Source organism: Chroicocephalus ridibundus, unplaced genomic scaffold, assembly GCF_963924245.1.
Source record: "Chroicocephalus ridibundus unplaced genomic scaffold, bChrRid1.1 SCAFFOLD_105, whole genome shotgun sequence".
NCBI classification, from domain to species: domain Eukaryota; kingdom Metazoa; phylum Chordata; class Aves; order Charadriiformes; family Laridae; genus Chroicocephalus; species Chroicocephalus ridibundus.
The window spans coordinates 47,314-62,596 of NW_026961652.1; the positions used below are offsets into that span (position 1 = coordinate 47,314).

General features: G+C 53.9%; 1 protein-coding gene across 1 annotated transcript; it reads right to left on the bottom strand.

Annotated features, from left to right (window-relative positions):
- Positions 1 to 3,084: 3,084 nt before the first annotated feature.
- On the bottom strand, positions 3,085 to 4,023 carry LOC134509543 (olfactory receptor 14A16-like). Its single transcript, XM_063322085.1, has one exon. It carries the CDS (start codon positions 4,021 to 4,023, stop codon positions 3,085 to 3,087), a length of 939 nt encoding a protein of 312 aa, XP_063178155.1.
- Between the last annotated feature and the right edge of the window lie 11,260 nt (positions 4,024 to 15,283).

Below are 15,283 nucleotides of genomic sequence, written 5' to 3' on the forward strand. Positions count from 1 at the left end.
TGTCCCAGCCCTGGCAGGACCTGGCCCGGCAGTGCTGACGGTGGCTCTTTCCTTCAGCCCGAGCTTAGCTCTCCCCACAGGGGATGCTCTGGCGATGCATGGTCCCCCGTGGCTCAGCACCATGCAGGGTGAGGCCCCTCTCCGGTCCCCACCAGTGCCGGCTTTAGCCCGTGGGCAAGCGGTGGGAGATGAGGCCCATGAGCCTCTCAGCTGCCCCAGGAGTGGATGCGGTACCGGCTGAAGGTCAGGAGCGGGGAAGAGAGGGCTGGAGAGGGTGGTGGGGCCGGACCTCCAGGGTGCCGAGCCTCCATCCAAGGGAGCCAAGGGCACCAGGGACTCGCTGGGTATCGGCCCCACCAGGACCGGCTGACGGCAACGTGGGGAAGACCCAGAGCAAGCGGAGCAGCGTTTCGGCCCCAGCTTTTCCTCCCCAAGACTTCACCCCTTTCCTTCACTGAAGCCCCACGTGCCACCCTCAGCTCAGGCTTATACCAGCCCTTGGTCTAAGGGCAGCACAACGGCGGCTGGACCCCGGAGGATGGGGTGTCGTGCAGGGGAGCAGCCAGGGGATGGGCAAGAGCCTCTACCTTGGAGATGCCGCTCTCGTTGGCTTTGATCTTGTCCCTCATCCAGCCCACGTCGGTGGCCACGGAGGCCAGCGGGGGGCTGCTCGTGCTCTCCTGGAGCAAGTCCTTCCCAGGCAGCCACTGCCCCGGTTCCTGGGGCTGCTGCCCCCTGTCCTGGGCCCTGTCGCCCTCCTTCTCCAGCACAGGGGGTGCCTCTGCAGGCTGGTCCCCCTCCCAGAGCAGGGTCAGGCTGTCCCCCTGCTTCTGGGCAGGCAGGTCCCGCAGGCCCAGGTGCCCGAGCATGGCGAGCAGCAGGCTGCGCAACGCCATGAAGTTGACTGCCCCGAGCTCGGGCGTCCCGATGGCCTCGTCCAGCAGCTGGTACAGGCTGAGCTGGGCCATGGCTGCTGCCCTGCCCAAAGCCATGGAGGCACCTGAGGGGGATGGGAACCTTTCTGCCTGAGGGGGGGCCCGGGATGGCTGGAAGGGATGGGCACTTGAAGCCTTCCTCTTCCTCCTCTTCTTCCTCCTCCTCCTCTGCTGGCTCCTCGCAGCAGAGTGGTCACACCAACACGGGACGGGTGACAAGGGACAAGGCAGCGTCCCCTGTTGCTAGGCGACGCCCCGCCCCCCGCAGCCACCTACCAACGGGGACGCTGCATTGTCCATTGTCACCCGTCCCACCGCCGAGTGGACGCCCTCATGGCGAAGGTGGAAGCAGACAAGAACAACCTGATGCTGGGACTCGATGTGGTGGGACCAGCCCCATGGGGCTGATGGGGCGAGCAGGGCCACGTAGCCACTTCTCCCTCTCCTCCCAACACGAGAATGTTTCTTCATCACCATGCCGTGCTGACAGCTGCTCTTTGGGACCTAGCCATTCTGCACACCAGGAATGCTCCGCTCTTCCTAATTTGTCCCTTTTTCCAAGAAGTTCATCAGCAACTCCAACACCCACCCATCACTGGCCTGGGGAATTACTTCCCAGTAGTGGCACCCCACAGAGAAGCTCTGGGAACACGTCACTTGGCTGATGCAGAATCTCTTGGGCGATGGCTTTAATAACAGTGGATGTGCATCCCTACTCAAAACAGAAAGAAAGCCAACAGCCACCTAATAAACTTAAACCAAAAGTTAAAGATGGCAAAAAAGAACCACTTGCCACTCTCTCGGGCCTTCCCAATACAAGAAGAATCGGAAGAGAAAAGGCAAGACTCTTGGGTTGAGACAATGGCAGTTTAACAGAAGAGCAAAGGGAACAAGAAAACAACAACAATCACACGCGGACAGAGGAAGGTACAAACACGACTACGGAACCGCCGCTCACCAACCGGACCCGGGACACCCCAGCCCGCTCCCCAGCTAAATGTGCATCCCAGTGTTTTAAAGTCCCACCACCCATTGCTCTCAGTGTAGTTTTTAACAGCCCATTGTATCATTCCATCTTCCCAGAGGCTGGTGCGTGACAGGGGATATGATACACCCACTCAATGCCATGCTCTTTGGCCCAGGTGTCTATGAGGCTGTTTCGGAAATGAGTCCCGTTGTCCGACTCAGTTCTCTCTGGGGTGCCATGTCGCCACAGGACTTGTTTTCCAAGGCCCAGGATAGTGTTCCAGGCAGTGGCTGCTGGGGGCTGAGAGGGCTCTCAGCCTCCCCATCACCCCAGGGCTGGAGCTGGCCCCAAGGGCCAGCAGAGGCCACTCGCTCTCTGGCTCTCCTGCCTTCAGCTGCAGCTGATCCCCAGCCCAAACTGCCTTTGCCCCGCTCTGCCTCCCCGCCTGCCCTGCTCCCCAGGACAGCAGGAGACTCCTGGCCCTGGGGCTCCTCAGGCAGCTCCCGCATCTCTCCAGTCTCCTTTCCCTCTGCCTGATGCATCTTCACTGCCTCCCACGGCCCTGCAGAGTCCTGGCTTGTGGGTACCTGGATTTAGTGATTTGTCCTGGGGGGACCTATCTCTGAGACTTAAACTCTTCTGTGTCTCCATTCACTTCCCATCCCAGAGAACATGGAGTGTCCCTGTCCTCTTCTGACCACTCCAGATTCCTTTCCACATGGATTGAAATCTGCCATCAGCCCCATCATACCTGTGACAGCCTGAGGAATGTTACTGGGACGTCATGTACCATCTCCACTGCCCCTCTACACCAAGAAGAGAGCCTTCAACTAAGTCTCGGTGTCTAAAATATGCCAGTGCTACTGTGACATTATTTCCCAAAACAAAGTGGAAAGACGCTTGGAAAGTCCAGTTCCTTAGGCTTGTTCGTAGCCAAAACTGTATCAAGCAGACCCAGCCATCAGGCACCACACTCAGGAGATCCCCTTTTATTGTAGAGATGCTCTTAGGGAGGAAAGAGGTGACACATGGTTCTTCAAGGATGAGACAGAACAGGAAAGAGCCTGAAGAGAAGTGCTATGATCCCAAGCAATTACCTCTAAGTATGATTATCAGGAAAAAAAAAAAGCCGAGATTTCTCTCAAAGGTGATTTGAACACTATGAAAGAAAGGGGAAGAAAATTACTGTTGATGGTGCAGGATCCATTGGGTCTGTTTCCTCAGGGCACCCTTGAGCTCCTGGTTCCTCAGGCTGTAGATGAGGGGGTTCACTGCTGGAGGCACCACCGAGTACAGCAGTGACACCACTAGGTCTAGAAATGGAGAGGAGATGGAGGGGGGCTTCAGGTGGGCAAATATGCCAGTGCTGACAAATAAGGAGACCACGGCCAGGTGAGGGAGGCAGGTGGAAAAGGCTTTGTGCTGTCCCTGCTGCGAGGGCATCCTCAGCACAGCCCTGAAGATCTGCACATAGGACAGCACAATGAAAACAAAACATGCAAAGACTAAACAGGCACTGAGTAGAATAAGCCCAGCTTCCTTGAGGTAGTCTGAGTCTGAGCAGGAGAGCTTGAGGATCTGGGCGATTTCACAAAAGAATTGGTTTAGGCCATTGCCTTGGCAGAGAGGTATTGAAAATGTATTAGCTGTGTGCAGCAGAGCAGTGAGAAAGCCACTGCCCCAGGCAGCTGCTGCCATGTGGACACAAGCTCTGCTGCCCAGGAGGGACCCATAGCGCAGGGGTTTGCAGATGGCAACGTAGTGGTCATAGGCCATGACTGTCAGAAGATAAAACTCTGCTGAGATGAAGGTGACAAACAGGAAGACTTGTGTAACACATCCCGAGAAGGAGATGGCCCTGGTGTCCCAGAGGGAGTTGGACATGGCTTTGGGCAGAGTGGTGGAGATGCAGCCCAGGTCGAGGAGGGCGAGGTTGAGGAGGAAGAAGTACATGGGGGTGTGGAGGCGGTGGTCACAGGCTACGGCAGTGATGATGAGGCCATTGCCCAGGAGGGCAGCCAGGTAGATGCCCAGGAAGAGGCAGAAGTGCAAGAGCTGCAGCTCCCGCGTGTCTGCGAATGCCAGGAGGAGGAAGTGGGTGATGGAGCTGCCGTTGGACATCGGATCCCTTTGTTCCTGAGGTACTGCCAAAGGAGGAAAGCACACTCACAAGTCAGGACAGCTCTGAGCAAATCTCTTCCCATTGCCTGCCTTCCAAACCCAAACACGGATTCCTGCCGCCCAGCCAACGCCCATTTCTATACTGAGCATGATGTCTGTGGTATGGAATATTCCTATGCCCAGCTTGTCCTGCCTCTGCTCCCTCTCGTTTTCTACGGGAAACTGAAAAAGTCCTTGACTTAACATACACACTACTTAGCAACAACTCAACCAAAATGTCTCATCATCATTAGTCTCATACTAAATCCAAAACACAGCAGCTTCTAGGAGGAAAATGAACTCTCTCCCAGCTGAAACCAGGACAACTCCCAGGTAGCGCTTGCCTTGAGGTGCTTCTGGAAAAGTCCCTGTGAAATGTCTGCTCCGTCTGATGGTGCAGCAGAGAATCTCTGATCTTGGGCGTGTCCTCCTGCTCTACACAGGAGAGAGATCCCATAGGTTTTGGGCTATGAGAGCTTTAGGAGATCCCTGCAGGAACTGCAGCGGCATTGCCCTGTACGACACGACTTACCGTGTCGAGGGCTGTGAAGATTTCTCTCTCTGTGAGCTCTCAGTGTCCTCCCACTCCCAGCTGCCTTTAACCTCTCTCTGCCTGCTCGTCTCCTCTCCCGCTTTGCAGAGGAGCTCTTTGCCATGAGTTTCCTCCATCCCAGGTGCCTGGAACAGTTTAGTGGCAGAGGACCAGCTCAAGGCATTTTAATGCCCTCTCTGGTGGTTTTGGTGCTGAGTCCATGAAGCTCAGACACAGGGGAGGCTGATGAAACCTCTCCAGAAGTCAACGTCAGCTGCAAACTCCAAAGTTCCTTGGAGCGTTAATGGGTCCCACTGAGGGCCATTCCTGCCAAAGGCTCCTGGGGGCTCGTTTGAGGGAAAACTGGAGGCGGTGAGGGCAGGTAGGCAAAGGCAATGGAGAGGTGTCTCTGACGCTGGCTAATGCTGAACGTGTGAGAGGAAGGCAAAGGGCCAAGCCCTGGCCTCCAGCCCCTGGGAAGGGAGATCCTGCCCCACAAGCACAGCTCAGGGCTCTTCCTGGGGCATTGTGATGGGAGGACGTGCAATGCCAAGGGCAGAAAGACAGAATGACGGCTCCCGGGTGGGGAAGAGGAGGCGCTAAGGCCCTAGTGCTGTAAGGATAAGGTGTCTTCTGGTAGCCTTGGTGGCACAGACAACAGCCACAGCCAAGAGGAGAAAGACATAAGCACTGTTGGGGGCTTTCAGCCTTGCCAACTCCCTTGATCGTCTGCACCCCTGTCTGTGCTATGGTGTCCCACATCTGCTCCTCTTCCCCTGCAGGCTGCAGACAACCCCCTGCTTCCCCGTCTTCCTCTCCCCTCAGCGTCTCACTGCCTTTACTCATCTCTCTCTATCGTCCTTGGCTGTTCCTGAAACACAACGCCTTGGGCTGATCCCGACTCCCTCTGGGTGATCTGTTGCAGCACAGCACTGCCCTTGCAGTGGCATTTCTTTCTCCTGGTGTCCAGTCTCCACCTCCCAAGCTGCCCTTTGTTGCATTATTTCTTTCTCCTGCTGTTTTCCACCAAAGGAAAGCTCCATTGTCTCTGAAACAACCCTTCAACCAGGTTCAGGCCATTCCAATAGTGCCCAGAGCCTCCCTGCCACTGGGCCAGAGAAGCCCAGGTCCCTCAGCCTCTCCCCCAAGCGCACGTGCACTGGGCCCTAAAGCCCATCTTGGCAGACCTCCTCTGGACACTCTCCAGGTCCTCTCCACTTCTCCAAAATGGGGAGCCGCACGCTGGGACACAGCTGTGTGCGTTGGGCCACAGCAGTGCTGAGTCAAAGGGGAAGGTGACTCAAGTTGCCTGGGGGGCACACGCTCCTCCTCCTGCAGCCCCGTAGGCAGCCGGCCTTGTTCATAGCGAGCGTGCACCACTGGCTCATGAGGCGTCCCTCAGGGTGCCCAGCCCCGTCTCCGCAGGGTCCCTGCTCAGCACATCAGGTCCCAGCCTGTCCTGCTGCATTGGGATTATTCTTCCCCGGGATGCAGGACTGGACACTTCTCCTTGAAAGACTTCAAGAATTTCTGTTGGCCAAGTCCCAGCGTTTCTCCAGCTGCCCCTGGACTCAAGCTCCCTTTGGTCAGCTGTTAATGTTTGTGTGCAGATGGTCACCCTGATGCTTGTTCCCCAGGGCTCGGTATTGGGGCCAGTTCACTTTAAGATCTTTTTCAATGATCTGGACGAGGGGATTGAGTGCACCCTCAGTAAGTTTGCAGATGACACCAATTTAGGTGGGAGTGTCGATCTGCTTGAGGGTAGGAACACATTGCAGAGGGATGTGGAGAGGCTGGATCGATGGGCCAAGGCCAGTGGTATGAGGTTCAACAGGTCCAAGTGCCGGGTCCTGCACTTGGGTCACACCAACCCCATGCAGCGTTGCAAGCCTGGGGAGGAGTGGCTGGAGAGCTGCCCCGCAGGAAAGAACCTGGGGGTGTTGGTCAACTGCCGGCTGAATATGAGCCAGCAGTGTGCCCAGGTGGCCAAGAAGGCCAACCCAATTTTGTCCTGTATCAGGAACAGTGTGGTGAGCAGGAGTAGGGAAGTGATCGTCCCCCTGTACTTGGCACTGGTGAGGCCCCACCTGGAGTACTGTGTCCAGTTTTGGGCCCCTCACCACAAAAAAAGACACGTAGGTGCTGGAGCAGGTCCAGAGAAGGGCAACGGAGCTGGTGAGGGATCTGGAGGATAAATCTTATGAGGAGTGGCTGAGGAAGTTGGGCTTGTTTAGCCTGGAGAAAAGGAGGCTGAGGGGAGACCTTCTAACTCTCTAACTCCCTGAAAGGAGGTTGCAGAGAGATGGGGCTCGGTCTGTTTCTCCAAGTAAGAGGCTATAGGACAAGAGGAAACGGCCTCTAGTTGTGTGACGGGAGGTTTATACAGGATATTAGGAAAAGTTTTTAAACTGAAGGGGTTATTAAGCATTGGAACAGGCTGCACAGGGAGGTGGTTGAGGCACCATCCGTGGAGGTATTTAAAAGACGGGCAGACATAGTGCTTAGAGCTATGGTTTAGTGATGGCTTTTGTCAGAGTTAGGTTGATGGTTGGACTAGGTGATCTGAAAGGTCCCTCCCAACCAAGGCAATTTGATGTTTCTCTTCTGATTTCATGCCCTTTTCCACTCTTTTTCCACTGTCAAGTTCTTCTCTTGGATCATCCTCATCGCATCCCATACAAAGTGCCAACTCTTTTTCACCGTTTCCTTGTTGGCCCTTCCCTTGGTGTTTCTGAGATGGTGGCAGTGGCACTTTCCACCCTCCTCATGTCATCCATGACACTAGTAACCCCTTTTCTTACCTCTGCTGTCATACAGCTACTCAAGTTGTCTTGTTAGAGGAACCACGACTCAGCATGAGCCATCTGCACATGCAATTTAAATGCTGATGTTCTGGAGCTTCAGTGCACAGGGACCTTGAGACACCTGGGGATGTGGCCAACAGAAACCTCCTCAAGTTTTTCAAGGAGAAGGGGCAAAGTGGGAGAGGACGAGGTGAGGAGTGAGTCTGAGGAGAGGGGCCTGGGCATTTTGAGGGATGCCATGTGAGCCTCTGGTAAAGGCTCAGCACCATTAAGGCCAGCTGGATATGGGGTGGTGTTAGAAGGACCGTGGACAGCCAGAAAAGGGCAGTTATTGTCCCCCTTGACTCAGCAGTGGTGTGGCCACATCTGCTCTCATAGTGTCCCAGCATGCCATGGATTTGAAGGGACGTTTAAAGGTCATGTAGTCCAATCCCCGTTTTTTAGGGACATCTGCGACTCAATCAGGATGCTGAAAGCCCCGCCCTACCTGACCCTGAACACCGCCAACGATGGGGAATCCACAGCTTCTCTGGGCAACCTTTTCCAGTGTCTCACCTCCCTCATTGTGAAAAATTTCTTCCCTATGTCCAATCTAAATCGACCCTCTTTCACTTTAAAGCTGTTGCCCCTTGTCCTGTCATTACTGGCCCTGGTAAAATCTCTCTCTCTCTCTTATAAGACTCCACCGTACACTGAAAGGATATAAGAAGGTCTCCTTGGACCTTTTTTGTTTCCAGGCTCAACAACATCAGCTCTCTCAGTTTTTCTTCCTAGGAGAGGTCTTCTGGCCCTCCAATGACTGTTGGAGATCCATCTCTTGACCCGCTCTAACAGCTTTAGGCGTGAGGCATGTGGTGAGGGTTTCAGCTTTGGCGTTGGTGTTCAGGGAAGGGCTACAGAGGAGAGCTGCAGGTGAGGGATTAGGGTTAGGGTCCAGGCAAAGGCTTAGGGGGAGCTGCGTCGTGCCGAGTCTGAGGGGCAAGAGTGTGGAAGGCACTCGGCGTGTATGGGCCCTGGTGGTGAGCAGAGGGAAAGCTCATGTGGTGATGACCAAAAGCATCCCCATTGCAACGAGCTGGGGATTAGCACTGGGCCCCTTGGCTTGGCAGGGCACATCCAGGGGGCTACAGCACAGAGGATGTCTCTGCCTCCTTTCTTTGTCACCCTGAAATCACTGCCTCTGGTTTTCTGCTCCAACCAGCCCCCAGGGAGGCACGCTTCAATTTCCTGAAGCAGCTTCGTCAGCCACAGCCCTCAGCAGACCCTACTGAACCTCCAAGGCTCTTTATTCCTGCCAGGGCCCTCCACACTGCGTGACTTTCCCCTAGGAGCTCGTTAACGTGAAGGAACTGTAATGAGTTTATTCTTGCATCTCAATTCACCGTATGGTTGCAAGGGGACTTTGAGGAGAGACTGTCTCCAAGGAAGAGTTTTGCCCGAGTTTGCTGGAGAAGAAAACTTTTGTTTAACAAGCACATAATGTAACATGGGCAGGGACATCACTAGAGACATGAGTTGGTGACAAGGCTCTGGGATGGAAATTTGGCGAAGAATAAGGCAAAGTTTACTTAATCTGCCACACTGTCTCTTTAGCCAACTCACTAACGGTGCGTATATTTAGAACTTCCTATCAATCTCTCCAAAATATTTCCTTCATGGTGGTGGTTTGAGGAAGGTGGAGCTTATTGGAGGCTTGGCCTTGGCATATAGTGGAGGAATGCATTGGGTTTCTTTAATTAATTGGTATCATTTTGTCCTTCTGGCTGTTCAAATTGAATAAGAATCCCTTGTCTATTTACAGCCAAGTCTGCGGGGGAATCGGGCAGGAATTGGTGCAAAGGAGCTGTGAACATTCAGCTGCAGACTCAGCGCACAAGTCTGATGTAGGAAAAGAATGCAAGTCCCAGGCAGCCCCAAGAGAAACGGTGGGGAGGAGGAGGTGGGGGGGCAAGTTGTCCATAGAGTGGGGGACCTCGAGGAGATGGCAGTTGCTACCTCTCTGGTCCTCCTTAGGAGACCCTCTGGTTCAGTATCAGTTGGAGAAAGCTGCAAGCATTTCCTCTGGAAAAATAAAAAGACTAATGAAAAGCCCTTTCCAAATGAAAAATTACCTTTTTATTACGTGCTTCTTGAAACCTTCTGCTTTAAGTAGACTCCTGAGACCTCTCCACTGAGCTGTACCAGGCTAGAAGCCCTGAAGAAAATCATGGAAGAGCTGTGGCTCCTTAGGGCTTTCTGCACTTTAACGAGCCCCATGGGGTATTTGCTGCTGAGCCCAGGAATGCCAGATACTGGGAGGAGCTTGAACAACCTGTGCAGGAATTCAAGTCCGAAGCAAACGCCAAAGTGTCTTGGAGCATTAATTGTCCCCACTGAGGGCCATGACAGACCAAGCCTCCCCATGGATTTGTTCGAGCAGGCAACTGGAGGCTGTGATTACAGGGAGGCAAAGGCACTGTGCAGGTGGAGCTGATGCTGAGTAAAGCCTTGATGTATTTTATCCCGCCAAGCGGCCAGCCCTGGGAAGGGGGATCCTGTCCCTCACACTGGCTCAGGGCTCCTTCTGGGGCAGTGAGGTGTGGGGTAGGCAATGCCGAGTGAAGGACAACGGCACCACACCTCCCGGCCTCCCTGGGGGGTGCGAGGAAGCAGTGAGGCCCCGGTTCCATGAGATTAAGGTGTCTCCTTTCAGGCCTTGGTAGCAAAGACAACAGCCACAGCCAAGGGGACAAAGACCTGCGGGCTGTGGACACCCAACCTCTTTCCTCCCCTTGCTCCCACTGGGGCATCTCCTTGCCTTTCCTGACAGCTCTTCTTCCTCCCTGCCTGGTCCTTGGAACACCCAGCGTTGCGCTGATCCAGGCTCCCTCTGGGTGACCTCAGCAGTCACAGCAGTGTCCTTCATGGGACATTTCCTTCTCCTCATGTCCAGTCTCGTTGTGAATGTTGATTTGGGATCCTGCCCCACTTTGAGATGGCACCAATTTCAGATTTAGTAACACGGGGTTAAGTCATATGATTCTAACAATACTTCATCATTTGCCAGTTCTCAAAGTGATTTATCAAAATTTGCTATAACCACCACAGTGACATATTTAAAGATTCAAAAAAGGAAAGGTTCACGGGACAGGTACGACACTTTCCTGAATTAAATCAGACACTTGCAACCACAAGACTTACAATAGTATTCTAAACTGAATTGCACACACAGAAAGTCGCTGAGGTGACCATCTCTGTACAGGGAAGTCCGCACTGGGGAAGGGAATCATGGCAAAAAGGGCCAGCGAGGGGCTCCTTTGGGGCTTTTTGAAGTGAGGAAAAGCAGCCAGCCTGTGCCGGAAACCGGCCGCTCGTTGGTTGTCTGCTGAGGAGCTGTGGGCAGAGCCAGCAGCACGGGCGGCAGATCTAAAGGAGGCGTACTCGCTGGGACCACTTCCCCCCTCATAAAAGAAGCCTTTTGGGAGCACAGCGACCTGGTCACTGCGCACTGAGTAAGCACGCAGCACATGGGCATCACCCAGGGCGTCACCTGGGAGCACCACAACAAGGCGGTCATCACCCTCTCGGATGGAGTTTAGCTCTGCTCTCCACCCGGCAGAAGGTCGTGCTCTCAACCTTAGCCAGGATGGATGTGGGAACCCAGAGAGAGCTCCCACAGGAACATACAGCCGTCCAGGTCACAGGCTGCAGGGGGTGCCAGAGCCTTTCACTGGTAACGCGGGGCAGCTGTAACAGCTGCTGTGTGCGTTGTGAACAGGTGAACCATCTGCTCAGCCTGGTGTCAGAGCTGTGAGAGGAAGTCGAAAGGTTAAGGAGCATTAGGGAGGCTGAACAAGAAAAGGACTGGTGGAGCCAGGCTCTGCCCTCCTTGAAACAGAAGCAGGAGCACCTATCAGAAAGTCACCGGGATCCAGGGACCCCTGTATCCTGCCCTGTCAGGCAGAAGGCAGAAGCCTAAATGAAAAGAGTGAATGGAGGGAAATTCATGGTCGGGGCAGCAGGCGAACTCCCTCCTTGCCCACCATGTCCCCCACCCCGGTACCTCTGAAGAACAGATCTGAGGTTCTGGTTGAGGAAGGCCAGTCAAATTAAGATTTGGATGATGGGCAATCCACACCAGAGATGTCTCCACAGTCAGAATGGTGTACAGCCCGTATCACAACCACAACCCCAAGGAAGAAAAGAAGGGTTATGCTCGTTGGTGACTCCTTTGTTGGGGGTCTCCTTGTTGGAGACCTGAGAGGGAATATGCCGGATAATATGAGAGGGTCCAATATGCCGGGTAGATCCTCCTCATAGAGAAGTCTGCTGTCTTTCTGGAGCCTGGGTGAAGGACATCACCAGGAAACTTCCTCGCTTGATACAGTCCTCAGCCTACTACCCATTATTGATCTTCCTTTTAGGTGGAGAGGAAGCTGCGACTCACAGACCAAGAGCAATCAAGGGGCACTTCAGGGCCTTGGGAAGGTTGGTGAGGGAATCTGGGACGTGGGTTATTTTTTCCTCACTCATTCCAGTTGCAGGCAGTGACATTGGAAGAAACAGACGGATCCAGTCTATTAATCCATGGCTCCGTGGCTGGTGTCACCGCCACAATTTCATTTTTGTTGACAATGGGATGGCCTACACAGCACCGGGCTTGCTGGCATCACCTGGGAGACACCTTTCTCAAAGGGGGAAGAGGGTCTTTGCTCAAGAGATTGTGGGGCTGATCGACAGGGCTTTAAACTAGATGTGAAGGGGGAGGGGGATGATAATATCAGGCTGGTCTGTGACCAGCTGTGGGATAACACGTCAGGGTTAGGGGGACGGGGCGCTAGTAAGGGCCTTTGACCTGTTGCCCAGAGGCATGCTGGGGACACTGCATCATAGTCAAAGTCTTACAGAGACGAGCCAGGGGCTTCTGAGGTTGTTGGAGTCAACATGGAAACACGCGTGAAACACCTCAAGGTGATCTCCTCTAAGAAGGTAACACAGGCAACAGCCCAGCTGAAGTGCCTCTACACAAACGCACGCAACATGGGTAACAAACAGGAGGAGCTGGAAACTACCATGCTGCTGGAAAGCTATGACCTAGTGGGCATTACTGAAACCTGGTGGGACGAATCCTATGGCTGGAGTGTGGCTATCAATGGCTACAAGCTGTTGAGGAAGGAGGGGCAGAGGTGTTGCCCTCTCTGTTAAGCAAGGGATAGAGTGTGAAGAGATGTCCCTGAAGAACAGCCAAGAGGAAGTCAAAAGCTTATGGGTAGGCATTAGAGACCGAGGCAACAAGGGGAACCTGGTGGTTGGTGTCTACTACAGGCCGCCTGATCAAGGGGAACCTGCTGATGAAGCCTTCTTCCTCCAGCTACAGGAGGCATCGCGCTCGAAGGCCCTCGTCCTGCTGGAGGATTCAACGACCCTGACACCTGCTGGAAAAGTAACACGGTGAGCCGTAGACAATCCAGGAGGTTCCTGGAGTGCCTCGACGATAACTTCCTAAGACAGGAAATAGACAGCCCTGCCCGAGGGGATGCCATACTGCACCTGAGAGTCACCCATGCGAGTGAGCTCATTGGGGATATCAAGATTGGAGGCAGCCTGGTGTGCAGTGACCACGCACTGGTGGAGTTCACAGTGCTAAGGGATACGTGTCAGACAAGGACGTAGTGAGGACCTTGAACTTTAGGAAAGCAAACCTCCGGATTGTCGTGGAGTTAGTCAATAGGACCCCCTGGGAAATGGTCCTCCGGGACAAGGGGGCAGAAGAGAGCTGGCAGATGTTCAAGGACACTTTCCATAGAGCACAAGGGCTCTCGATCCCCAGGTGTAAGAAATCAAGCAAGAAAGGGAAGAGACCAGCATGGCTGAGTTGGGACCTGCTGGTCAAACCAGAAAAGGAAGGTTAAAGAAAGCGTGCCCTCCCTGATGACTGAGAATGGCAAACTGGTAACAACAGACAAGGAGAAGGCTGAGGTTCTGAACAACTTTTTGCCTTAGTCTTCACTGGCAGCCTCTCTCCTCACACCTCCCAAGCTGAAGGACTTCAAGACGGGGACCTGGGGGACAAAGTCCCTCCCACTGTAAGTGAAGACAAAGTTTGTGACCACCTGAGCAACGTGAACATACACAAGTCCATGGGGCCTGATGCACCCCAGAGTCCTGAGGGAATTGGCTGATGAAGTTGCCAAGACACTCTCCATGATATTGGAAAAGTCATGGCAGTCAGGTAAAGTCCCCGGTGACTGGCAGAAGGGAAACATTACAGCCATTTTTAAAAGGGTAGAAAGGAGGACCCCGGAACTACCACCCTGTCAGCCTCACCTCCGTGCCTGGGTAGATCACAGCACAGATCCTTCTCGAAGCTATGCTAAGGCACATGGAGGATAGGGAGGTGATTCGAGAGAGCCAGCATGGCTTCACCAGGGGCAAGTCCTGCCTGACCAACCTGGTGGCTTTCTCCAATGGAGTGACTGCATCAGTGGACAAGGGAAGAGCAATGGATATACTCTGTCTGAACTTCTGCAAGGCCTTTGACGTGGTCCCCCACAACATCCTTCTCTCTGAGTTGGAGCCATACGGATTTGATGGGAGGACTGTTCGGTGGATAAGCAACTGGCTGGAGGGTCGCATCCAGAGAGTAGTGGTCAATGGCTCGATGCCCAGATGCAGAGGGGTGAAAAGTGGTGTCCCTCAGGGATCTGTCTTGGGACCAGTGCTATTCGATATCTTCGTGAATGACATAGACAGTGGGATCAAGTGAAGCCTCAGCAAGTTTGCTGATGACACCAAGCTGAGTGGTGCAGTTGACAGCCCAGAGGGACAGGATGCCATCCAGAGGGACCTGGACCAGCTGGAGAGGTGCGCCTGAGCAAACCTTATGAAGTTCAAGAAGACCAAGTGCAACGTCCTACACTTGGGTCGGGACAATCCTGGTTATCAATACAGGCTGGGGGATGATGTGATAGAGAGTAGCCTTGCGGAAAAAAGCCTGGGGGGTACTGGTAGATGAAAAGCTGGACATGAGCCAACAACGTGAGCCTGCAGCCCAGAAGGCCAATCGCATCCTGGGCTGTAACAACAGAACTGTGGCCAGCAGATCCAGAGAGGTGATTCTGCCCCTCTCCTCTGCTCTCATGAGACCCCACCTGGAGTAGTGTGTCCAGCTCTAGAGCCCTCAGCACAAGAAGGACATGGACCTGTTGGAGCAGGTCCAGAGGAGGCCACAAAGATGATCTGAGGGCTGGAGCCCCTCTCCTACGAAGACAGTCTGATACAGTTAGGCTTGTTCAGCCTGGAGAAGAGAAGGCTATGAGGAGACCTGAGAGCAGCCTTCCAGTCCCTGAAGGGGGCCTACAAGAAAGCGGGGGAGGGGCTGTTTGCAAAGGCATGTAGCCATAGGACAAGGGGCAATGGTTTAAACTAGAGCAGGGTGGGTTGAGATTAGACATTGGGAAGAAGTTCTTTGCCATGAGGGTGGTGAGACACTGGCCCAGGTTGCCCAGAGAGGGGGTGGAGGCCCCATCCCTGGAGGTGTTCAAGACCAGGCTTGATGAGGCTCTGAGCAACCTGATCTAGTTGAAGATGTCCCTGCTGACTGCAGGGGGGTGGGACTAGATGGCCTTTAGAGGTCCCTTCCAACCCAACACATTCTAAGATTCTGTGATTCTAAACAGACATAAAGGCTAACCAATACAATTGAGATGTATCTCTTTTTGCAAAAAGTAGTGCATTATTGGTACCAAATGATCTTTGAAACCTCAAAGGCAGGTGTTTCTATATTGGAGGTGGTATTGTAGGGGACAGGTGGTCCGTATTGTAGGGAGGACGTTGCATTAGGAGGAGTGTGGGTCACCCACACCAGGGGAGCTGTCATCTCACTCCACTGAAACCTGGAGTGGCC

Bases quoted from the DNA above. Each gene is read 5' to 3' on its own strand.
- LOC134509543 (XM_063322085.1), bottom strand. From the start codon at position 4,023: ATGTCCAACGGCAGCTCCATCACCCACTTCCTCCTCCTGGCATTCGCA.